The sequence below is a fragment of the Sander lucioperca genome, chromosome 11 (assembly GCF_008315115.2).
Source record: "Sander lucioperca isolate FBNREF2018 chromosome 11, SLUC_FBN_1.2, whole genome shotgun sequence".
In the NCBI taxonomy this organism is placed as follows: Eukaryota; Metazoa; Chordata; class Actinopteri; order Perciformes; family Percidae; genus Sander; species Sander lucioperca.
The window spans coordinates 38,238,750-38,265,696 of record NC_050183.1 but is presented as its reverse complement, the minus strand read 5'-3'; the positions used below and the strand labels follow the sequence as shown (position 1 = coordinate 38,265,696).

The 26,947-nt window shown below is 40.8% G+C and overlaps 2 protein-coding genes across 3 annotated transcripts; one reads left to right on the top strand and one right to left on the bottom strand.

Annotated features, from left to right (window-relative positions):
- Positions 1–12,603, bottom strand: crlf1b (cytokine receptor-like factor 1b). Of its 2 annotated transcripts, none has more exons than XM_031318422.2 (8): positions 12,317–12,603; positions 9,224–9,502; positions 8,318–8,447; positions 7,917–8,089; positions 4,476–4,633; positions 3,462–3,630; positions 2,042–2,227; positions 1–1,205 (listed from the first exon to the last, which is right to left on the bottom strand). In XM_031318422.2, the coding sequence occupies exons 1-8, from the start codon at positions 12,597–12,599 to the stop codon at positions 1,189–1,191; spliced, it is 1,395 nt and encodes a 464-aa protein (XP_031174282.2). In that variant the 5' UTR covers positions 12,600–12,603; the 3' UTR covers positions 1–1,188. The 2 variants fall into 2 exon arrangements, with proteins under 2 accessions (XP_031174282.2, XP_031174281.2); XM_031318421.2 differs by having other exon boundaries at positions 2,046–2,227.
- Positions 12,604–14,159: 1,556 nt separating this feature from the next.
- On the top strand, positions 14,160–26,846 carry tmem59l (transmembrane protein 59-like). The gene is made up of 8 exons (XM_036007535.1): positions 14,160–14,487; positions 15,825–15,928; positions 17,092–17,188; positions 17,372–17,524; positions 23,484–23,589; positions 23,711–23,825; positions 24,435–24,552; positions 25,061–26,846. The coding sequence occupies exons 1-8, from the start codon at positions 14,323–14,325 to the stop codon at positions 25,217–25,219; spliced, it is 1,017 nt and encodes a 338-aa protein (XP_035863428.1). The 5' UTR covers positions 14,160–14,322; the 3' UTR covers positions 25,220–26,846.
- The last annotated feature ends 101 nt before the right edge of the window (positions 26,847–26,947 follow it).

The window sequence follows — 26,947 nt, the reverse complement described above, 5'->3', positions numbered from 1 at the left end:
TTTGACTTTGTACTGTTTTATACATTATACTCAGTATTTCTCAGAGGCACTACTGGTGCAGTAAAAGAATATAACTTAAAAAAAAAAACTTTAAATATGCAGTTATAAAAATATAAACAGTATGAAAATGTCTTAAAACAAATGGTAGACAGTATATACATTGTACAGATAGTGAGACCTTATTACATGGGAAATTAAATTCAACACCTTCAGGATTATCTGAATGGTTTAATCCATTTTATTTTAGGTAGCTTGCTACTTGATGTCTAATTAGTGTTTAAAAGGGCTCAGTGATTTCACATTTCGTTTTCACTGAACTAGAGCTGAAACAATCAAATTAGATCAGCAGAAAATTATTTGCCAGCTATTTTGGTAATCGATTAAGTCAAGTAGGCTATATTCAGATTTTCTCTGATTTGTAGCATTGTAAATTGAATATCTTTGGGTTTTGGGGCAGTTTGTCAGACAAAACATCTGAAGATGTCATCTTCTTAAGAAGATGGTGACTGGTATTTTTCACAATTTTCTGAAATTTCATAGACAAAACAATGAATTGATTAATCAAGAAACTAATAGCAGATTAATTGAAAATAATCATTAATGGCATCCCCTGCTCTAAACATATTATTTCCGACAGTATTAGATGTAGAGATAAATTATCCTAATGGCCAAAACAATGTAAATCTCACGTATTCAGATTAGCCTGGAGAAAACCACAGCTCTACAAAAATACTTTGCAAAATGTTTCTTGACCTGGAAAAGTAAAGTTAGGGTTGTTTTGTACATTTTGTTCCCAGTTCCCTCATGTTACTACCATTGCTTTAGTATCATTAGACATCAAAGTATCATCAAAGACTTGCATTACATTAAGTTAACTTAAAAAGTCTAAACTGACGCTAACCTTTTTTTTTTTTTTTTTTCCCCCAGAATAAAAGTACAGTGCACCATTTGTGTCCGTGCAAACAGATCTAACCGATAGATTTGGCCAGCGGAAATGGCAGAAAAAGGCTGAATTGTCTCACTTCAGTTATCTTCCACTCGGGCCCTTTAAAGTCAAGTTAAGGCTGTATGACCAAACACTGCAGTATCCCTCGCACAGCTGGGACCCTTGGGGCCAGTTATCTGTCAGTTTCTTGATGCTGTTCTGGAATTAAACACCACAGTGGTGCTGAGCGGTGCTGCTATGAATTATCGTCTTGTAGAATCTGAAAAGACAAAAGCAGATGGTTCACACTGGGATAATTCAACGGGAAAAACCATGTCATTTACAATCATCACGATAATTGCTCTGTCTGGCTACCACTTCTCTGTCCTCTCTTCGCATCATCTTCTTATTCTCTGCGTATCGCTCCCTGCTACCTTTCTCTCAAGGTAATCAATGAGAACCTGTCACAGTTTGTGAACAAAGACATTATTCAGGCGACAGCGTGTGCCCCCCCCCCCCCTTAAGCACAAAAACCCAGAGACTGCTGGGCTAACTGAGTCAGGTGGAGTGAGGGTTTCTGTGAGTTCAAGGACTGAGTAGCAGAGGATGTGGCCGATGATCTGAACTCCTCACAAAGTCACATGCTGTAAATGCACGGAAGATGCCGTGGGCTCTGCATGCCATTTGGCCCGAGTTATTTTTGTGAAAGGGGCTCCTTACGCCAAGAGAAAACAAAAGGAACACATAACAGTGCGCCGTTAATTACATTTACATGCTCGTTGCTCTTTGTTGTGGTCATCAGCGGAAGATCAAGTCTACATCGTTAAAGTATGTAATAAAATTGGAGTGCATCTGCTTTCATGCTCCCACTTCTGGGCCAGTAAAGTCAAAACCGCACATTTTACCTGATCATAAAGTACAGACTGAAACTTCACAGAGCCAACCAGTTCAAGAAAAATTGGTCCTCTTTGTGTTTATAAATATGCTGACCACATGGCATAACAAAGGCAGGGTCAGAAATTCAGTTCAGGACTTCTGTCTGTCTCTCGTGTGTGTGTGTGTGTGTGTGTGTGTGGCTCAGGAGAGATAATGAAAAGCGAGAGATTTTCTGCTTACCTACCTGGTTGCGCGTTTTGTGCGATTTCTGCAGCCACACCCTCCACTGATCGTACAGTTTGATTGACATGCCGCTGCAGCCGGACGCGTGCTTGCGGACCCAGCCGAAGAACTGCTTGAGTTCCCGCCGCAGGGTGGAGTTCTGCTCACCAGGCTTAGGATCGCAGGAGCCGCTCTGCAGCCGCTCTGGGAGAGGCAGGGAGGGGGTGAGGAGGGGAGAGACAAAGGAGAGAGTGTGAGTGAAGAAAGGAAGAGGTAAGAGAGAAGGGGGGGGGGGGGGTGAGAGAACAGCGTCAAGGTTATAGTTAGAACAAGTGTAAGTGCAAGGTGCTGTAGAGGCTAGATCCTGCACCATCTGCTTGATGTGTCAGCATAAATGTGATAGACATGGTTCTTATTCACATGTCCTATAGTTTGTTTTCTTTTCACCTCTCTGGAAAGCAGCCCTGATAGTAAATGAACCTGGTGAAAGTAAAGTCAATTTAAGTGTTTTTAGCCATGCTAACAGGCCAGCGTGGCTCTATGGAGGCAACATTGGTCTGTCAGTCAGGCCAGCACTTTGGTCCAGACTGAAATATCGATCACAACATACCCGAGTTTAGTTTTTAGTTGGATAGAAATGACAGTTATTTAATATCAGTCCCGAACCCTAAGATAATGCTCTGGTGTATTATTAAATAAAGAAACATTTACAGTAGCACACCTCTCTCTACTTAAGAGGTTTCTGGTAAAAAAAACGCAGTCGCTCAATGAACATTTATGATTCATGTTGCTTAATTTCACAAAGCCTGATGTACACAGTTTCATATAAAGAGAAATGTTACTCAGTGTAATGTCCTAAACTGTGGAGGTCATTTACCATATTTCTATTTTTGGGGAGGAAAGTTGTAAGTCATGCTACAATCGATTATTTTTGGCAAAATACAGAGCCCAATAACGACTTCCTCCCTTTGGGGAGTAAATACCGCATGACCTATGTAACTCATTATCTGCTCCTGCTGCTTCTACTCAAGCTTTATAGGCCCTGTGTGTGCTGCGACGACAGACAACCAGCTTTTTAACTTGATCAATCTTTGAAGCCGACGACAAAAATCTATCAAAATGTCCCCCTGGCTCTTTGCAGTTCCTTCTAATCCTCTGCTGGGAGATCTCTATCAAGGTATCTAGCCTATTGATGTTTGGTTTCTCCTGGGTCACATGCGGTTTGGATCTGCTTGTTCAGGATGTTGAAACAGGGATAAGGACATTGTTTTTTCTGGCTTCAATTGGCAAGGAAAGGTTGATTATTAGAAAAAAAAACGAACGGTCAAGATTTGTGGGCATCAGAGACGTTTGGGAAGCATTAAAAAGCCATTTAAAACATGAGGCACCGTTTTGGTAATTCAGTCTTGTATTAAAATTTCCTCTGCAACGTACTCACCACTGCTGGGTGTGGAGGCGGCAGCCGGGTGGCTCCAGTCACTCCAGATGCCAGGCTTCCTGGAGCCATAGATGCCCACTGGATTGCACCTCACCTGGACAAAATAGACGGTCCCGGGCTGGAGGCCTGCGAGCCGACATGACGTCTGGTTACCAACATCATCCACCACCTGTGAGAGGGAACAAAATGACAGAGAAGATGTAATAAAAATGGTCAAAATCCTTCTCAACTCCAACTAAACAGATATTGGCTACATCTTTTATCACCGTTATTATTTTTTAGCTGTGACCAGCAGCTCTATAGCTCCCTCTGTCGCTTGGTTGGTCGCTCCACAAAAACTTCCCCACCTTTTGGCGGCCAACGTTTTCGCCCTAGGAGGCTGAAATTTGGCATAGACGTCAAGTGTGTGTGAGGTTGTGTGAATGCATGAACGCATGCGCGTACGTGGTCGCATCTATTGCAAATTTGCCTATAGCACAGATGAAAAGGAGATATATATATATATATATATATATATATATATATATATATATATATATATATATATATATAAAAATAATGTAGTGTAGATATTAATCCTCTTATTCAAAGACATATTGTATGTACCTACACAACAGAGAAAAACATAAAGAAGCTGTGGGGAGAAAACATCAAAGAAGCAGTTTGAAAGAATGAAAATGTTTCTAAAAGCTTCACTTTAGCACTTCTGGATGAAAGCCAGCGTTCAAAATTTGCCAGCAAAGAATCAGGCAGCAGTCAAGGTTTTTACACAAGACGTTTGTAAGTTTGCAATGAAAGCACACGCAGGAGGCTGGAGAGGCAGCAGGAGCAACTTTTATGTTCATCGTTTAATGGATCAGTCGATGCTGCGCATCAAATATTTTCACAGCTGCCTCAGAGGTGTCATAGCTACAGAGAAAGTGTGCGTAGGCTGCAGGTTTGTGTGTGTGTGTGTGTGTGTGTGTGTGTGTGTGTGTGTGTGTGTGTGTGTGTGTGTGTGTGTGTGTGTACCACCTTCCATTCAGTGCTGTCCTCCAGTCTGTAGCGTATCTGATATTTGGCCTGAAACAGGATGTCCTTGAGCTCGGGGGGGCTGGCCCAGCGGACTGTCAGCTGGTCTTCAAGGTCGCCGACACGACTCACCTGCACGTTGGCAGGAGGGTCAGTGGTCACTGCACGAACAAGGACAGTTGTTCACAGGTTTGCATGCAGCAGATGTACAGTAATCAGGGCAAGGGTACAAGAGGTCTGAATGACCTCGAGAGAGAGAGAGAGAGAGAGAGAGAGAGAGAGATGAAACCTACAGTGAATTCTGTACTATAACACCGAGGGCAGACAAACATCACACCTCATCATTCTTCATGGTGAGGATGATCAGTGCTGAGCCAGCAAACTGCCATCTGTCTCATATACAAGTTTGAAAGGTATAATATGTAGTAAGTATGGCTCACTGTAAACACATAGCATTTGTAAACACATAGCGTTCGAAGTTTGCCCCTCCTCCCCGGCTCAACAGCCAGAGAAAGAGTAATGCTGCGTTCATGCCACCTGGAAATAACAGGGACCGCCCCAGTGATTACGTTGTTTTTGCGACTGCCAGCGTTCACATGGCCGGGATGCAAAATTACGAATTCCACTATGGCCACACCAAGACCCGCCCTACGAAGCAGCTCGATTGGTTGGGGTTAGGCATTTGACCTCGAGTGGTTAAGGTTAGGGTTAGGGGATTGGTCAGGGGATAGGACCTGAACATTTAAGCATGGACACCTGGCCAATAGTAGTGTGTGAATGCTATTGAAGGGCGGGTCTCTGCTAGCTGCCTCTGACAAAAAAATGTTGTAGCCTAAAAAACGCGTCACATCACTTAGAGCACCTTTAAAATGTCTCTCTATCAATTTAAACACTAATAATGCCATCAGGTTTACCTCAGCCTGATGTGGGATGGTGTTCAGAAACATGGGCATTATGAGAAGTGTAGGTTCCAGTGTTTTTTGGAGCTTACTAGTCTGGGTATCTCTGCTACTGCTGCTTCCATTTTGACCAGTCAGTAAAACACTTTTGATCTGCTTTACAACATGGTCAAAGTAATAGTGCATTTCCCCCAATACGTACTATTCCCTTACAGCAGCGATTCCCAAAGTGTGGTGTGCACACCCCTTGGGGTGCTTGAGGCATCTCTAGGGGGTGCGCAAGAGGAAAAATGTAATGGTGTAATAACTACACCAATACTTTTTAGTGGGATTTTTCATGAAATAAAAACCTAAAATTGAAAACTTTGCTTCATAAATTTTGAATTAAAAACTTACATTTTAATAAATGAATATGTACCCAAAATGCACTTCAGTTCCTGTCAGTCAGCCTGTCTTACGTAACGTACGTGTAGCGTAACATTACTAGCTTTAACGTTACCTATGTATGCCTACTAGCTGAAATAGTTTATTTATGCAAATATGCACAACTGGCTAAAATCAGAGAAACTGTCAGGTGGGACATCTAAAGTCATAAGTCATGAAAGAGGAACAAGAAAGAGACTAAGGAATAGGAGGCGAGAGAAACAGAGAGATGCGTTGTGGCCGGAAGGACCGGGCGAAGAAACTGAGCGGGAGACAGAAAGATGAGATGAGGGAGATCGAAAAGGAGGATCGGAGAGCATAGGCAAATCCAGAGGACATATGCTCATCATCCAGGCAAGTAGGGAAAAGAGGCAACGAGAGTGGGCATCAGACTGGAAGAAAACAAAGGAAATATGATGAAACTTATTTGGGTCTGGGCTTTATTTGGACTGGCGATGCAGACTGCCCAAAGCCACAGTGTGTGGTGTGCAGTGAGGTTCTGGCTAACAGCTGTATGAAGCCCTCTTATCTACGTCGCCACCTGAACACAAAGCATGCCAGTGTGAGTCAAAAGCCCCTTACTTTAATTTGGCCATAAAAAGAAAAGATCAAAAAAAGATTAGGGGTGCATCAACCCAGTCAGGATGTAGAAGTTGCCTAAAAAGGTTGGGAACCGCTGCCTACAGTATATAATAGCTTTCTCAAACTCTGGACGGGGGAATTAGTCCTAACATAATGTAATCGATATATGCATACATTAATTGAATATTTGCCAGCTGTGAGTGAAAGAAATACATATAAATTCATCCGTTAACAGAATTATGTACACAAGAGAATAATTAATAAAACTAAATCCTACTTCTACTTAAACCGGGCAGTTCCAGATTGGAGTGCAAGTAATTTATTTACTATAACAATTATAAAAATGATTTTCGAGAAGCCTTTGGACAGTCACCATATGTAGAGGTTCCTAACTTGTCATTTCAACAATGAGAAAGTGGAAGATTTAGGTATTTTCATTTGAATAGAGAAAAATTGTACAGACTGGCTAGCAGGCTTTGGTTCAGATCAGTCCGTACTTCCTGTAGAGAGCGTGGTGTTCCCTCAGTCAGTATTAAACTGAACATTTTATCTACTGCAATAAAGGTTGCAAACAAATCAAGTGCTTTGAAGGAGAGAAAGACGGAGGGGAAGATAAAGGGGATGGCAGCACGAGAGACAAAGAAAGGAACTTATTAAAGAACTTGTAAAAGTGTTTCCTGTTTGTAACCTCCTGCTTTAGACATCCTGCACTGCTGGTGCGTGACGCTGTTTTTCAGCTTTATTTGTTCTAACGCATTCAGCTCAAGGGAGAAAGGGAAACCAAGCCAGAATAAATATACTCCCAGCTCATTGTTTCTGTTATTGAGGCAGTGCAATGCATCATACATATGGCAACACTCCTCCAACCCACTCACAGCTCCAACTTCTCTGTTCCTCAGTGTGAAGTGAGGATGAATGGAGGGAGAGGATGCCCAGTCACGGACAATAAACACTGCTTTCAAAATGTGGCGCTCGCTGGAGGCCACAACACTAAGCAATTCCATTAGCGCTGGAGAAATTGTAAGATGTACCTGCTATCGCTCGTACATTATAACCTAAATTTCTCGCTGAGAAACCTGTGAGGCCTTTACCACAGAGGCATCGGATGTGCGGTTAACTTGTACAACAAAACTGTTTCTTTGAGAGTTGCAGCCTGAAACCATAGCGCTGTTACAGAGGGAACGAACAATAAAAATGAATCCCCCTCTCCCCTAGAGATGTGTGTTAGCCATATGCAGGAGATCTGCAGACAAACAAATGGAACAGAGGAATCGAAGACAGGAAAGAAAGAAAGGACAAGAAAGGAAAGAAAAAAGGAAAAAAGGAAAACATAGAACAGGAAAGGAAAAGACATGAAATGAAAGAAACAACAAGAAAGGAAAGGAAAAGACAGAAAAGGAAAAGAAAAGGACAAGACAAGAAAGGAAAGGAAAAGACAGGGAAGGAAAGAAAAGAAAGGACAAGACAAGACAGGAATGGAAATAGCTAGATTATTTAAGCTCCACAACTTCAGACGTCCTCAAAACCTTTGCTTACCCACCTACATCAAGGATGTCCAGCGTGGTGATGTCAGAGGTAGCAGAGCCCAGCTGATTGGCTGCCTCCACCCAGATCTCATACGGGGTGAAGAGGGCGAGGTTGCGGGGGATGTAGCAGGAGTAACGCTGCTTCCCTGTGTTGTAAACTTCACACTCCTTCTCTCTCCCGTACCACCTGGACAGAAACAAACAACGCCTAAAATGAACTATGACTTTGTTTCTGAAGAGGCAGACTGACTAACAGTTAGCACACGAGCAGGAACGACACACTGCAGCCTCTAAACGTAGTGCGTGTTGCAGATGATAAAACTGTACGCGGCACTAATGCATTTATTGCTAGTCTACCTGAGTGGTGTCGGGCGAGGTGATCACCTGTGAGCTGCAGCAGGTCTGGGGCGCTCACCTCAATTTGTACTTGAGGGTGTATTTGGTTTGGATGTGGGTCTCACCCAGCCCCCCCGGGCTCCACTTGCAGCTCAAGTCCTTGGTGTTGTGGGACCAACACGTTAAATTGACTGGCTTTTCTGGAGGCCCTGGAGGACAAAAAGAAAAATGAAAAAACACATTTTAAAAGAAACAAGATGTTGAAATGAAGTTAAAAAAAAAGTGGGGTTGAATAAATAGTGAATATACTAGGCCTACTTAGTGTTAATCTTATTTTATTCTGAAATTTACGAGAAAGATAACAACATAAGGCCAATTTTTTCTCCACTCATGTGAAACGTTAACTCCATCAAGCCAATGCACTAAAAAAGCTGATTATGCAACAGACCTCATTACAGACAAATTATAATCAAAAAGGATTTTATGTGGAACTAACAATAAAAACAGAGTTCACAACAAATAGTTTAGGTTCCCCAAAAGGATAACAATTTTGTCTTAAAGAAGCTCTGACTATTTGCCGATAATTATGATTTTGTAAGGAATTGCATAAGTTATTTTTAAGGTGGTGTGATAATACCAGTTGAGAGCGAAACAATCTTCTTTATTTTAATGATTTTATAACTTAATTGTATCTTTATTTTAATGTCATTTCTCAATAAAAGGAACATCTATTAATCTACAGTGTTCAAAAACATATTCATTTACAGGGTTTGTGTGTCCTCAAATATTAACACCACCATAGAAATTGTGGTAGTGCTCAAAAAGACTATAAGACTGAGCTCACTACATCATTTTCTTTTTTTTTAAGTCATTCAGTCTCCTAAAAGCTGTGTATCAGCCTGACAGCCAGCCTCCTGAGCCCAAGTGCATTTCAATGAGACATTTCCATATATGACTCTGCACAGCCAGAAAAGCCTCCACTTACTGCCCACATAGAGACACGAACCAGCCAGGACGTGTCCATCTGCTCCGTGACACACGAGGTTGTCTCCTGACTGCTGCTGGGAGCCGTTGAGGTTCTGAAGGGTGATGCTAAGGGTGTCAGGGCTCAACACACTGTATGCGCTGCTGGACACACTTATCCCGTTCAGTGTCCAATACAATGTGCTGGCGTGGAGGCCGAGCTCAGGGCTCAGCGTGCACGTGGCTGTCAGACTGGAGCCGATATACAGGACGGGATCCTGAGGGGAGATCACTGCTTCATCTGGATGGTGGAAACACACATACATAGTATTACCTTTCTTTCTCTTGTAATGCACCTTTACTTTTCTTCATGTCATGCTTTCATTGAATTCCATTAGTGAAAAATGTCCTTCGCAAATTCCCAGAGCCCAAGATGATGATGACTTCAAATTACTTTTTGTCCCAGCCAATGTCCAAAATCCAAAGATATTAATAAAAAAATATATAAAACTAGGAAAACCTGCAAATGTGTTGGATTTTTTGATTAATCAATTTAAAAAATATATATTTAATTATCTTTCAATAGTCTAAATGTCTAATCAACTAATCATTATAGCACTAATTTGGCTAATTAATGTAAATTTGTTGGTTAATCATGTGATTTCACCCCGTGTTTGATGGTTGCTACAGTGTGAACAGTGTGCACAAATCCACTACTTTATATGACTGGATACTGCTATGCACCTACTATACACATTCACCAGATGTTAATTAGTGTATACATACACACATACAGTATGTGTATATATATATATATATATATTTATATATATATATATATATATATATATATATATATATATACACATACACACATACAGTATGTGTATATATATATATATATATATATATATATATATATATATATATATATATATTTACATTTTAGGGTTTTGGCCCCCTTTTATCATTTAATTTCCATTGATTTGACCCTCCTTAATAACATGCACATTAGGTCCTGGGCAGCTGTTGAACTTGAAACACAGAGCGTGTCCAAATGTTGTTTGTGTGAGGCAGCAGCAGCAGCAGCAGCACTGCACCACAACAGAGCAGGAGCTCAGCACATATTTATGACCAAGTAATGAAGTGGATTTATGGAGCCGAGAGAGTAGGATTGGTCCGAAAGGTCACCCTGGTTTGTCGGTCAAATCCTTGAATGCTTTTCCATACCACGACCCCTCTTAGACTTCAAGTTTGCCTTTATGATTGATGCTCATGAGAAACCCTCTGCTCTGTTTGAATGTTACCACTGGGCTTCTTTTTCTCAGAGATATGAGGGTTAATGTGTAGAGGTTAGTTTTATTAACTGTGCTCCAGGTGGGCGGTGGACAAGCTTTCCAACATATGTGCCATTGCACTATTTCCAGCCTCACTGGATTAAGTAGCAACGAATATGAAGACAAACGTACACAGATCAAAACTGTATCTAAATGTAGAGGAATAGTGAGGGTTGACCTCTGGGCCTCAGTGAGTGGGATTCAATACAAAACATGTCGGGTATGAAATATACATGAGAAAAATATGTGTTTGACATGTTTTTTCATCACACATATAGAAGCTACTTGCAGATCATTTTCTCAGTCTTAACATTAGAAATGTCTGCATGATAATAACTTGGAATATTATTGTTATCTTTCCTGTATTTCATGCAAAAGTGCTGATGAACACCATTTATTTCAATTTGTCTCATCACCACCATCTCTAATAGGTCTTGCTCTCAGTCTAATTACTCTCATAATCATGTGCTGTCACTGCATCGAGATTTATTTTAGTGGAGAATAATACAATTAGGCTATTTTTTTTTTTAAAGATTTTTTTTTTGGGCATTTCCGCCTTTAATGGATAGATAGGAAAGATATGAAGGGGGGAGAGACAGGGGGAAGACATGCAGGAAATAATCCCAGGTCGGACTCGAACCCTGGACCTTCTGCGACGAGGCATAAACCTCTGCATATGTGCGCCCGCTCTACCAACTGAGCTATCCTGGCCACCAATTAGGCTGTTATTTGTGTTTTTGCTGGTTACAGTGCAATCTCTATTCAACAAATATTTGTAAATTGTCAGAGATTTTTGCCAAACTGTTGATACCATGGTAGCTATCCCGAATAATATTTATGTATTAGGTCCTTGTAGACAATATTGGATTTTCATTTGAAGTAGAACCCTAAATTATCAGCTGACATTGGTTTCTTGTAAATATATTGGTATCTGCATACATGTCATCTGATAAATGACAGAAAAATCTAAAAGATATGTTTACGGTTATATAACAGACCGTAATTGCATACAGAAAGTGTCTCTATAACATATGTCCACCAGAGAGCACTGACAAATTTTTTTTTCATTGTAAAATGTCCCGCTCAGTACTACTGGTCACAAAAAAAGTCAATAATTAAGGAATTATTATCAGAAATGTTTATGTTAAAAACTTAATATTGGCTGATATATAGATTTATTTTTCAACAGTCATATATCAATGGTGATATTGGTCTAAAAAGACTGTAATTTGTATATACTTTTAACACAATATTAATTTTTTGATTTTTAATTAAATGTCTTGATTTGACAGATTCAATTCATAAAATTTCTCAAAAGCTGATATTCTCATTTGGTGAGTTTAACCATTAACACTTTCTCTATTGAGTTTCCATAAAAATGTACTATATCAATATATCGATATTGCAATATAAAATGACATATACTGTGATAGAGGATTGTATCCATATCACCTCCTCCTAATAAGCACTGGAAATTCTTGAAAATCCACCTTCTGTGGCTGCCTATTATAATTATTACTGGTGGGATGATACCTGGGCAGGTGAAAACTTTGTGCAGATTTTTTTTTAAGTTTATTTAAAACTCTTTTGTTTTGGAGCCTCCATACAGCAGCTCACTCTGGAAAACATTGACTTTATCTTTAGCCAACTCTGCTGCTTTAAGTTGACACATATATCCTCCCATACCACACTGAGGTCTGCACCGATAGAAACACGGTAATGTTCAGTCGGTTGTGTCTGTCTGTCTGTCGGTCAGTTAACTAAAGTTTGGTACTTACGTGTCGAGGACAACAGCACATGTTGAACAAGGAGGAGGAGAAACATGAAGGGAAACATGGTTCTTTTAGCTGCTTTTCTTCTTTCTCGGACCTTGTCGAGTTTCCGGGACGTGAAGAGCAGACAGGAACCGCGCAGCTTCACTCTCTCTGCGGCTCTTCTCAGATCAAATGTTGGCTCTTCTTCACTGGAAGTCTGGAGCCCAAACTGACTGCAGGCTGCTGGCGTGAACACGAGGATTGCTTCCTTAAATGCTGCTGCTGCTGCCGTAACACCCAGGTTCATACTGTTTGCTCCTCCCTTGTTTTCCCACTCAGTCACAAGTCATTAGTGCTGCCTGACACACACACACACACACACACACACACACACACACACACACACACACACACACACACACACACACACACACACACACACACACACACACACACACACACACACACACACACACACACACACACACACAGTGCGTGGCACTATCTTTGTGGGGACCCGTCATTGACATAATGCATTCCCTAGCCCCTTACCCTAACCTTAACCATCACAACTAAATGCCTAACCTTAACCCTTACCCTCACCCTAACCATGACCTAATTCTAACCCTAATCCTATAACCAAGTTTAACCCTCAAACAGCCATTTAAAGTTATGGGGTCCAGCATTTTGGCCCCACAAAGCTGTCCGGACCCCACAAGTATACTGTATTCCCAGTTTTTGGACCCCACGAATATAGTTAAACAAATTTGCTTATATTACACACTAATATTTGTTATACTAAAATAACACCCTTTTCTGGAAATATAGGCCTAATAAAGCCTAATAAAGAGTAACTACGTATATGCACTCAAGTACTTAGTAGACTAGAACAATATTATTATATTCCCATTTTATTCTATGTATGCTATTACTCTACTACATCACATTACTATGTCAATTACAATTTTACATATAAATAGATGATGCTACATCAATTAATTATATAGGCTACAAAACTACTACTACTTTGAAATATTCTCTATTGTTATAGATTCAACTGTCCAGTAGTAGGAATGAAAGAGAATTAGCTCTTCAGCTACAACATTCAACTGCTGTCTACATTGTCCACTGTATATCAATACAACTAATAATATAACTCTTAAAAGGGGCCATTCTGCATAATGAGTACTTTTACTTTTAATATGTTAAGTGCATTTAACATATTAAATGTTAATACTGTACTTAATACTTGTGTAGGCTACTTTTACTGATGTATTTTTTTAAATGTAACCCTATACGTTTACTTGTAACTGAGTATTTTTACACTGTTGTAGCCTATTTGATCTGAGAATTATAATAAGTATAATAAGGTACACAATATCCCTACAATGTTCACAATAATCAAACAGTCATCTTCACGTTACAATGTTTTATTATTATTAAAGCACATTCATAAACCAAAGTTACAGAGTGCATCGCAAAGAAACCATCAAACAGACAATGAAATATATTAGTTGTTGGTTCAGGCAATCTCTCCTCAGCTGATATGTGTTGTCGACCACATGTCCCAGCAGGATCTTTCCATTCAACGGATAGGCCTACATTGATTATGCATGTCAATACTTCAACAAACGCTCCATTTGTCTGCTCTGTGCAGGGCCTTTTCAACTATCTGACACATTTTTTGTTTATATATGTCATCACTGCCACTTTGTGCACTGCAGTGAAGGCAGGTTGTGTTTGTGTGTGTGTGTGTGTGTGTGTGTGTGTGTGTGTGTGTGTGTGTGTGTGTGTGTGTGTGTGTGTGTGTGTGTGTGTGTGTGTGTGTGTGTTTAGGGGGGCCAGTTTGGGCGTGATGATGATGATGATGATGCGCGTGACGCCACGAGCAGAGGCAGACCAGCGGAGCAGACAGGACCCGGGCTGAGGCAGCAGCATCAGCAGCATCCGCACCAGCAGCAGCGCCGCCACAAAGGGAGCTCAGTACTGGTTGACGCTCGACTCTCCGCTCCTCTTCTCCAGGGTTTCAGATGCTACGGCTCGGCGAAAAGATGTGCGGCTTCTCGGCCCTACTCTCGGTGCTTCTTGCCGGGCTCGCTGCGGCGTCTTCGGATCTGTTTGACAACCAACTGGGCGACATCAATTACTGCAAAAAGCAATGCCAGCTCACCATCAAAAACAAAAGCCCTGCTAAAGTAAGTTATTCCTGTGTGCTGTAGCGTAGGCTGTCTCTGCAGAAAGCGCATTATCGCAAAGCTGACAGAAATGCTACATCCTGCTGTCCGACATTTCAGCGCCCGCACGGACACACAGACGTACACCATATACTCGGCATAAAAAAAAAATAAATTAAAAAAAACTCTATCTTGACATGAAAAATATAAAAGAAATATGTTTAGGTCTGTGCGTAATGGCATGCTCGCTCCGATTTTTCGCTGCATCCTCTTAGTTGCTACGGCGCACAATTAGGCCGAAAGATGGATGCAGCTCATTTTCTTCTGCACCTCACAGACTCGTCCAAGAAGTGCACTGCATTCAGTCAGCTCATCTCGAGATGCACTCGCTTTAAACTGCGCCAATAATTGATACATCCTTAATACGCAATTAAGATCGGTCAGGGCAGGCGTAGCGCATGTTGTGCACGATCAGTGAAACTATTATGAGCCATGAAACAATTATCTTTTAATGACAGTATAGCCTACACAGCATCTTCCTGCTTAGACGACGCCAGACTAGAACCTAGCAGGACGGTAAATGATTGCTGGTAATCTCACCATGGAGTTTATGTGGTTTATAGCCTTACCTAGATTTCCAGTGTCGGATGTTTTTCCTCCCACCACCTCCCCCTCTTCTTCTTCCTCCTCCTCCTCCTGTGCTGCCTTCAGGTGTGGTTCAGGCATCCTGCAGGGCAGCAGGAGCAGAGCTGCAAAGCAGTTCACAGTCACCTGCTTTGAAGATTGTGATTGAAAACGAGCGACTTGAGCATAATATGTCGAGTTTTAGGGCCAACATACTGGGCAGTAACTACAGAAGTGCTGAATAGGCAGTCGCCTGACTCGCCTCCAAACTATAAGTTGAATGGTTTGAGATAAACACCCCTCTGTGAATAAACAGGGACACGCAGTGAAGATGATGACAAGCACAAGGCTGTAATAAACCGTTCATGGTCGCGGTCAGGGAATCTCTTTGTCTCTCCTGTTCCCAGAGAGGTCACCAGAGGGCGCTGTTTCCTGATTTCAAACCGAGAATTTATGCATTATGACAAGAGGAAGTACAGTAATGTGCATCTTATTTTCTCACCACCTCATTTTCCTGCACAAGTTTTTTTTTGTTGCTACTGGCTCAATATCACTGGGTTTTATTTGAAAGCTTCCTATCAACTGTTTATGACAGATATAATACAACAGCTGCACCGTGTCATTAAGGGATGCCATAACCCATCTTTGTCATGTTTTCTAACAAGGTTTATGCAAGAGTGCAGGAGACATCTCTAATTTTGCATCTCCCTTTCTTCTCCCTGTCTGCCTGGTAGGACTCCATAATGAACGCCTGTCACCGCGGCTGTCGTCTCTACTCCATCTGCCAGTTTGTCAATGGCAACGCCGGCTTCAACACCAGCAGGGAGGAGTGTCAGGGAGGTGAGTCAGTGTGTCAGTCTGTCTCTTGGACTGTCCGTTTGAATGGCTTTGCCGGTCTGACAGTCTTGCTGAGCAGCCCGAGGCCAAAGTTTAAGCTGCTGAGTAGGGCTGCACAATATATCGTTTTTTTTTAAACGTCATCACAATGATATCGTCTTCGTCATATAAAGTGAGGCAATAAACATATCGCGAAAGGCTGCGACATATGGCGAAAGACACTCAGAGATTTTTGTGATAGTTGAAAGAGAATATCAGAAAATTGCACTTTATAATGTATCTGTCATTATTTTTTGGTGGTGCCTTTTATATTCAATACAATGTTCAATAATGTTAGAAATGATTTCCTTTCATTTGTTTTAAATTAAACAATCAATTTGTTGTATTTTAGCAGTATACGGAAAGCAGCAGAACTGAGTACATTTTAATATCTGTATATTTATGGCAAGTAATATCGTTATCGCGATATTCAACAACGTTATCACATATTTGCCCTTATATCGTGCAGCCCTACTGCTGAGGCCTCAGTCCTTAACATGTTGTCAAAATGAATGGCAGTGGGCCGAATCCTCATAAAAATCAAATCTAAGTGTAGCCCATATGATTCATTTCAACCTAAGTTTACTAAGTGCAACATTAAATGCAGGTTCAACTTCCAGCTATTTCTTTTTAAATTGTGTCTTAAAACCTTGAAGAAGTGAATCCTTTTGACAAGACTGGACTCTTTTACCTAAACATCAAAATGTAAAACACAACAGCTCGGCTAATATTGTACTGTTTCTTAAAAGCTGGCAGACTTATTGAGTATTTATTCCGGGTGTTTGAGGCTTTTTTGAACTGCTGTATTGGAAATCAATGATGTGATTTGTCGTCCAGAAGGCAGATGCCCCGATGCCCCCTGTTTTAATCACAGCAACGTGGAGTGAATGGTCTCCGCGGACGGCCAACAGATACATCTCCCTTGCATCTTTATCTTCCTACCACATAAACCATGCTCCATGCCCACTCTCTTTTGTGCTTCTTCTTTAACGTTTTGCTCTTTCACACCCCTCTTCGTCTCTTTCTTTTTTTACCATCATGCTTCTTCTTTCATGCTTCACAACTATCTCTCTCCCTCTCTCTCTCTCTCTCTCTCTCTCTCTCTCTCTCTCTCTCTCTCTCTCCCGCCTGCCAGGAGGCATATATTAAGCTGCTGGAACAGGAGGCCTGCTGCACCGGCTGTGCCAGCCAACCCTCTGAACCTGAGATCAAGAGGAGGAAGGTGAGAAAGGCTGCACACACAAACACTGCAAATGCAGCTATGAGAGCCAAAGTGACTTTAGATGTCTGGATGTTAATATCACTACTAACAACACAAGTGTGCACATACAGTATACTGAAGCACATACATAGTCATAGTCAGTACTTCTCCTTGTAATAGAGGATCTTGCTCTCTCTTTCACAGCTCAGGGCCATGACTCTCCGCCCTAAGCCCCCCTCTGTGATGGAGGCCGTGTCCAGTTGGTGCAACGACATCGTCAGCTCTGCCCAGAGCTTCATCTCCTCCACCTGGACTTTCTACCTGCAGGCTGATGATGGAAAAGTTGTGGTTTTTCAGGTAAGACAATTCATACATAAACGGTCAAAGTTAGATTCTGCTAAATGTTCAGGTAAATGAAAGTTTTCTGTTCACTCTTCTATTCACAGTTTATGTAACCTGGTGGTGTTTGAAGCTAAACCCAGCTCCTAAGCGTTCTCAAATTTGCCTGACATGATGTGTTTTTGTGTTTGTGGCAGCAGCAGTGTGTTGATAATTTAGAGAGGAAAAACAATGGAGTTGTGGTAAGCAGCAATGCTTCCTGTGGCTACACTGAAAAAGAAAATAACTTCCAGCTACACTGACCCAAACGTCACTTCCAAAAATGTAAGAAATTAGGCTGACGTGATCTCTGCGCCTGCAATGCTGCGAGAAAACACAGCAGCAAAGTCAGCTTTTAAAAGTGAGTCCTCTTCCTGTTTGGGTTGAAGTCCAGCCATACCAAATCTTATCAGTGAACAAAAGCAAAGAGAAACAGAATACACCACTTTACTGTGATGGTGTGAATATGTGTATTTCTTTACAGTTTATGTCTATGTTGCATGAATCCGAATTAATTTAGGAATTATATGTTTAAATTTTAGCTGTAGTCTGAATATCTGCACTGACAATACCGTTTGGATCTTTAAGTGCTTTGCTGCAAAAGACAGGCAAATGCATACTAAAATCTCTATAAATGAACTATCCTCATACACTATATTATGGCCCACTGAGTCATGATGGGGGGGAAATGATAAGATTCATATCTACAAAGCTTTTTCATGTCATATGTTTTTACCTGGAGGTTAAAAGCAAGCAAGCAGACCTTTATAGATTATTAGTTGAGCTAACCCCTGCTTCCTGTTAAGATAGTGAAATATATCCTCTAAGCTATACGCTGCCGTAGAGCTTGGGTCACTGCCAAAACAACTCACAGCCCATTTTAGAGTCAGTGCATCTGTGAAGGTTGAGTGAGCAAGGGCGCACAGCGGGATGGGAACAAGGTGGCTGACTTCAGAGAGCTGCACACATTTTTTCAGCACTTTAATTGTTTATAAATGTCCTTTTAAATTATGTCAATTACTTCAGCACCATGCATATTTGATAACTGGCAGGGCCAGCTGTGGTAAACTCACCTCAGGATGGAGACTCACTGGGAGATTTAGAAAAGAGTGGACTGCACTAAAGAATAACCTTCTGGCTGTGACAAATACATATTCAGAAGTTTTAGTTCTGTAATTTGAAATGGAGCAGTCAGACTCAGTTTCATGACTACCCCTACCAAGGAAATTATATGTTGGCCCCCTTTGGTTTGTCTGTTTGTTGAACATCTGAAAAACTGTAAAAGTGGTTGAAAGTTTGGGAACTATTTTTTTTTTTTTTTTTTACAGGATTAGAGTTAAGGGCTTTTTTTTTTAACATTTTTACAACTGATGAACTACTTACATTGGTACACATATACATCCAGTGATTATCTGTCACTTTGTGTGTATTTTCCATAGACTGTATAATATTAATGGACAGAGCATGTGTGACGTCACCCATTGGTTTGTGGAGATCTGCTATCCATCATCGTGTTTGCCGTTATGGGCGCAGCCATCCTGGTTGCGGATGTGACGATTTTAGACGAGAGGGAGGAGTGAGGGAGGAGCTGCTTACACTCTACGTTACGTCACACACTTTCACTGGTAATCACATCATAGCCACGCCCTAAAACACCCCCTGCTTTATCGCCGATTTTAAAATCAATGAGACCATAATTCAAAAAATTAACATCATTCTGTATTGCAGAAGACTTAAAACTAGTGATTGAGACCATAAACTCATTACGAAAATGTTTACTGAGGTAATAAATCAAGTGAGAAGTGGATCACTTTCTCATAGACTTCTACAGAAACCGACCTCCTTTTGCAACCGCACGTGTCGCCCCCTGCTGGAATTCAGATAGAATGCAGGTTTAAGGCACTTCCGCATTTGCAGCACTTTGCCGAACTGGATGCTTTGTGCATTAATATTATACAGTCTATGGTATTTTCATGCAGATCTGTATCCAGATGCAGTTTAAAAATTTCTTCACATTTTCTATGATTTCATAGCAAATTTATAGGTGTATGCATAAATACTCTGGCTCTCTAGTTGAGCTTGCACATATTGCTAAGGTAAATGCAGTACACCACCTATACATTAAGGCTATAATAAGTATTGGTCTGTCTAACCACCAGACTACCCAACTATGTCCTCCAAAAACTGGTCAGAAACCTGCATCCCTGTCAGGGGGTTTCCCGTTTGTGACTTTGATGGCATTTTTAGCTACATAATTAAAGGGCTCAATGGGAAATTACAGTATTCATACACAGTAACCCATACAGAAGGGCTACTGTATAACAGAGGAGTCTTTTATATGCTGAAATTTACTATTAGGTTTAAGAAACTGTGTGCAGAGTGGACTCTGAGGCACCACCTCCTATAGAGATGCAGCAGCCACAGAACATGAAATTACTAACATTTCTTTCAGACATAGTGATGGATGTTTGCTCTTTATGAAAGTGACATGCAGGCTGAAGCAGCGAGGGGAAGCCAGGCTCCACGGGGGCTGTGAGAAGACTATCAGGCCTGTGTTTAGTGGGCAGCTGGCAAACCGCCACCAAGTTGACAGATTGACTCTCTGAGTGTTGAAACAACAGAAAAAGTCCAGCTAAATTGAGGGACAGCAGAGAACAAGCCAACGCTGTCTGCCATATAAATTATGTGGATGGCCATAAAGAGCTGGCTGTCCTTATACATCCATCTATGTGCTTGTGTGACCTCAAGTTGTGAGAATAACTGGTCATGTGCATAACAAACAAACATCAGTGGTAGCAGTTAGTTCAGATTATAAGGGTGGAGTAAGTTACTTTTAGGTCACAGCTGCGGTTTGTCCCCCAGTGAAGGAAAAAAAATAAAGAAAACTTGTAATTTTGAGGAAATATTGGCAAAACAGCCCTTTACCTCAGTCATTCTCTTCTCACCTCTTTGTTATTTTTGACAAATCAGCCCATGATAGTGCAATGGAGTCAGAGTGTTTGGGACAAAAGTGAGTCGATTTAAGACTTCCTCCAACTGAGCTGTGGTTCTGTTAGCGAGCTGACCTGCAGAACAAATTGAACTCGGCGTAAGGCTGAATACAAAGAGAGAAAGTCCCTACCCTATTTGTTCTTGACAATTGCATTAGTCATTCTGCCCGAATACATTTTAAAGAAACAAAAACCCTGAACAGAACTGAGAGCTCCCGTGAAATAACAATGTTTGAAGGAAGCGTGACTTTGACTTATGATGCTACACTGAAAAGGAAGTCGGTGTACTTTCTCAGTTTAGTTTACTCCTCCAGGCACAATACACTGAAAGTGACTTAAGCACGAACATTACATACAGGATGCTCTCAGCCCCAAGCCCATTAGTTCCTACCGAAGGCAAACTTTTAAAATTGGGTCACAAGTATATTTTTCTCATTTTTAAACAAGGCTCAGCGTTCTAAAACAAACTGATCACAATTGTTTTGCTGTTTGTATCCTATCATCTACTGGCTTGACCTCTGTGAGATGATTCTGAAAGCATTACGAGATCTCGGAGAACAAAGTGACACGAAGCAGGGTTCAGTTCACATTGTTCTAAAGGCTTAATGAGACACACAAGAATATATAGATTTTCTTACAATCGCTCCATTCACTTAGATGACGTAAGAGAAGATAGATAAGAAAGAGGCTCCAGAGGAAAGGAGGAATGGTTCAAGGCTGGTTCATGCAGATAAATCTTCAGAAAGGAAAACAGTGTAACAATTGACAATACAAATATATGAAACCAATTAAAACAGATGAGACAGGCTTTGTTTATAGTTTTTAGAGAATGGAATGTAACAGATTCATAACACTCAGTAATTTCCTAACAAAGCTGGGCATTGTAATTTTTAAACAAACAGGAGTAAATAGTGCATATATTGGGAATTATTTTCATCAGCAGATTTCATGACACACTGACATGGTGCACTCGTGTAATGAAGTTGTCGCTCAGTTTGGGTAACAATGGAGCTCTATGGCACAGACCAAGAAGCTATATCAGGATTTTGATACTCTTCTTTTGGTCTTTTCATGAGATTTGTTGACAATTAGAGAAATGCAGAATATCACCAGAAATGTCTTTTAATCCTACTTGTGTTTCAGTCTGAGGTGTTAAACCCTTTAACACATGTTGTTGTTTTTTTTGCATTTTCTATACATTTTCTGTTTTCCTGTCGTCCCATGCCTAATGGAGATATAAAAAAGTGGTCTTAATTGACCACATGGGGGTGCTGCAATCAAAGTTCAGATTTAAGGCCTCTAGATTAAAGGCCATGATTTCGACAGTATCAGTCCAATTTAAAGTCCAATTTACGCTCAATATTTCCCCAAGGTGTCTTTCTTTGATGAATAATTTGCTTACCTAATGCACAGCCAGAGGGGCCTTGGATACCTTTTGTAACCATTTCCCCTCTCCATATGGAGGCAAAGAGACAGTGTTTTGTGATTAAAGTCAGTCAAAGTTCTTTCACATTACACGTTTGAATTCATTTGTCGACCCTCAAAAAACAGACTGTATCCAGGCCCAAAATCAACAAATTAAGAGGGTGAGATGCAGTCTAATTGTATCCACCACTCCTCCGCCTGAAAGCTTGTCTCTTCATGGCTGAGATGTTTTCTGAACTCTCAAACCCCTCTTTATTTCTTTCTCTCTGTCTCTCCCCTCTCTCTTTCTGTAAGCCAGAGCACCTTTTGCATTCCCTCTCTCATAATGCATGACAGATGCAGATCAGGCTCCGCTCATTCTGATGGTTAGAGCTCCTCAGTCTGCAGCCAATGAGAATCAGCCCCCTCACGTCTCCCCAAACCTTCACACTGCCGCTGCATCTGGTTTCAATGCACCCTGTCTGAAAACATTGCTCGCTAGGGGTAATAAACCCGGTTGTGAAATAACTTTTTCAACAGAAGAGGTTTGAAGGATTGTAAGGGTTTTGGGAAGCAAACTAACCGGCCATGTCTCCACAGTTTGACTACAGTATGTTGTTTTGTTATTCTGGAAAAGTGATTGAAATAATTCAGTAGAAAACAGATCAATCGTTTTCCTCAGTAAAGTAATGAGAGTGAATGAATTTTGCTGCTTTCCCATTATAGTGTAAGACACAGCAAGAGGTTTCAAAGTTCATTGATCCACTTAGTTTCAGAATCGATAAATACTGGGAGGTTGATGCTACTGCAGTGGGATTTACTGTACTGCTCTGATGTGTGTGTGTGTGTGTGTGTGTGTGTGTGTGTGTGCGTGCGCGCGTGTGTTAGTGTGGTTGTTGTTGCTGAGGCCAGCAATAGTATAGTTAAAGCCGACTACTGGAGGTAGGGTCAGCAATGGGGAACCAAAATCCTCTTTTAATGAGTTCTCCAGGGGGGAACCAGAAACACTGTGCACATAATGAAACACACAACAGTGCAAATACTGTGTGTAGCAGTCGTTTTTAAAGCTATTTTTTCAGAGGTGCTGTCCCAGTTCAAGGGTTTTTATTAAACTGGTTTAGGTGAGAAATATACTGTTGTACATGTTGAGCAGGCAAGAACAAAGGAAGGGAATCATTTTGAAGGCTGTTTGATTAAGTTATGCAACATATTGAGTGCTCCAAATTAATTTAGCTAGTTAAGTGTTCAGATTGATTCGGGAGACTTTTTACTGAACTGAACAGAAGAGTTAATTCAGATGGTGCAGCACTCCAGCTTTCGACATAAATGTCTTTCTTCCATTTTTTATTTGTACTTGACTACCTCACCGTGATCGATCTAAATATGATGTTTCTCTCATTCAAGCTTCCCAGCCAACTATTGTTAGTTGGAGCTCCTCTGTGGTCTGACCTCACAGCGTTTAACAGACCTGTTCCTGGTAAATGACTGTGGTATAATCTCTGTTATGATGGCTGAGTGTCTATGTTGTTGTTTTCTCTCCTCAGAGCCAGCCAGAGATGGAGTACTCTCTGCCCGAGCTGCAGGCTCCTCGATCCAACGTGGCGGACAAACCCTGGCCTCAGGTCCACTCTCACACCCAGAGACCCCATGGTGAGAACATATTCAACACATACAGTTATTATTTTATTGATTTATAGCAGCACATCCATGTCCCTCATTAGCATCCAACTGAAATCTTGTAATGAATGAAATTAAATGAATTGTTTGGCAGGTGTGAGGGGACATGGCGAGAGGGGAGCATCCAAAGCAGGAGGCAAAGGGAAGCACCCTGTCCAGCACACAGACGACCCCACAGCTGAGCACGACTTCCTCGGCTGCATGTCACGGTGAGCTGGAGCTTGAGTTACCCTGTTGAGAATTAAAGACTTAAATGAGAGAACTAATGCTTTCCCCGTAAAATATACTTAATATTAGTGACAACCATTTCCAAAAGCAAACCACTTAGTCTGATTTCCAGTTTACTGTCAGCATGAAAAGGACCTTGCAGAGACTTGAAACTTAGTTGAGATAGCTAACCCATCACACATATCTGATTTGTTCATTCAATTGTGATACCTGATACCTTGCAGTGATACTGTAACTTCGACAAAAACAAAGGTAGACATGATAAAGCCACTGAGATGGATTATCTAACTCAATGTTTCCCATACTGACATTAAGGAAACTAATAGCTGCATGTATGGTACTGTAGGAAAAACACAATAAAAGATGTAAAACAATTATATATGCTTTGAAAAGCAATTTAAAGTAGTTGGGATTCGCAGGACAACGTTAAAAAAGGCTCCAAAGTGTATTTTTCACATATTTATTTACATTCAGGCGAGTTGTATTTGTTGATGTCTTAATGTTTAGTTTCTCTGTATTTCTAGCCCTCTTCGGTCTCATCCCCTAACTCTCGTCTCCTTCCTTTCCTGTCCGACTCTTTCGTCCTGCAGACGTTCAGGCCTTCCGCGGTGGATTTTAGCGGCCTGTCTCTTCCTGTCCATCATGGTCATGTTGTGGCTCAGCTGTGCCAGCCTCGTCACCGCACCAGAGCAGCACATCAAGACGCAGGTACACACACAGAACCCACAACCAATGCATACGCATCGCACCCATACCAGCAGGTTCAGAGGAAGCTTCTTTCCTGCAGTTGTCACCCTACTGAACTCTTGCTCTGCATCCCGGTGACAATTAACCTATTAATTAACTATTAATATTATTATTATTATATATAATATAAAATATATTATATTATTGTCCTGCCTATGCACCACCTGTCTATACTTTGTATATCACTTTTCTGCTTTTTTGCACTTCTGGTTAGACGCAAACTGCATTTCGTTGTCTTTGTACTTGTGACAATAAAGTTGAATAAAGTTGAATCTAATCTAATCTAATGTGAGGGAAGCAATGACTTGAAAACATTAAGTTTCACTCACAAATTCAAGGGTTCTCTGTCTGCAGCAGTTTGGTGACTCAGCAAACATGAGAGTGCACTCTAAGTGAGTGTGAAAGTCAAGGTGAACTTGTGGCTTGTTTTGTCGCTGTTCTCACTCATTTCTTCTTTGTGTCTTTTCAGCTGAGCATCAATGGAGATAAAGAGTTTCTGGATAATGCCCACAAAGTAAACCCGTATCACCTGAGTCCTGTGATCGCTGTCGCCATAAAACAATCAGAGGAGAGCCAGGAGGCGGGGCCACTGCCGGTGAAAGTTGACCTGAACAAAACCTGCGTTTAGAAAAGGACCAATGGGAGAGCTGCTGTCTTGTTTCCCAGGGTAACCATGTCTAAAATACGTGGCCTGTCAGTGCAAGGGGTGAAACAAACACATCACGGGACTCAACCAGTCACCAGAATTTTTAAAAAAACATATTTTTAAGAGCATGGCACCCGCTCCCATCATTTAAAATTATGATACTAAAACATCTAGCTTGGTCTTGTTGGTCTGATGGCATTTCATTTCCTTGTACAGCCCAGATTTCTTCAAGTCCATCCTCAGATTATCCTTAATGATCAGCCTGTCCATTGCTTATTGATAAGTCAGTGAGAGCCACGCTGGAGACAAGCAGGGAGGATGGATTGCAGCTGAGAGCTTTCATATCATTTTTCATGTCTAGCGTGGACAAGAGAAGACAAATGCTGATATTCATTCTAGATTTAATTTTGCCTCGTTCTCACAGAGAGTTTGGATTAATTGATGGGTTGCTGAGAATGAGAGGAGGAAGGAAGATATATAGATATATACTCTTGTGAGCGCTGCAGCAATTATTAGAAATGTAAAATCATGGTTTCCCCTTCGCAACATAAAACAATTTGCAGGTGAGGTACACATTCTCACCAAGATCAGAGAAACAAAGGCACACGTACTCCAAAAACTAAAAGAGTGTCTTTTATCAACTTATTCCTCTGTGTGTTTGTGTAAGTTTGGATATGTCTGGGTGTGTGTGTGTGTGTGTGTGTGTGTGTGTGTACATCTACAACAGGACACAAATACTGAAAATCTGGTAGATTCAAAACTGGAACTGGATGGACACTCACTGGAGAATGAGCTAAATAAACACTATTTATTTTCTACTCTATTCAGAATCATCAACATCTGTTAGATAGTGTTATTAAAGTGCCATGTACAGTTAATTCATCATACAACTGCAATTGATCTGTATGTAAAATACATTGCAACACAGATTGGAAAGAGTCACATAGAGGGGAGATTGCATCTATTACTGTAGTAGTATTATTATTATTATTATAATTATTATTAATATCATTATATTATTGCTCTAATATCACTCCAAGAGTTCTTAGCTGTTATATGTGCCATGTGCTTTCTAATAGCTGACTATTTTGTATGTCCTAGGAGCACACACTGAAGGATAACCTCTGTAACAATGTGTAATGCAAAGCTTTTAACATAGACCGTTGTTATTGAACAGAGTTGCACAGTCTTAGAGAAGATTTTCTGTTTCCCTCTCAGTGCTTTTGATGTCCTGTAACGCTCTTTTTTCATCCAACTACGTAGACAATAACCCATGCATGCAAGTGACGCTTTGATAGTTTAGCTTAACCGCCCGCCATGCCCGTATGGCAAAACTCTACTGTAGACTTGTGTGATTTTTTGTGTTACTATTTACTGTAAACATTGAATAGAATGTGTAATAATGATGAATGACGATATCCTCGTGATTTACAGGAAGGACTCTTAATTAAAAAGCCATTCAATCGATATCTGCGCTGGTTCAAACTGAAGGTATATCACAAGGAGTATTATATGAATTTCAAACTGTATTGTTTCCTTTTTACTGGTCTTTTTATTTTCAATGAAATGATACTTACAACATGAAGAAATAAAGTGTTTTCATTGTAAATAAATTAGAGAGTGAAGTGTTTTCTTTCATTTACCCTAAAAAGATTAAATGTAAAAGTATACTGATATTCATGTGTGTGTGTGTGTGTGTGTGTGTGTGTG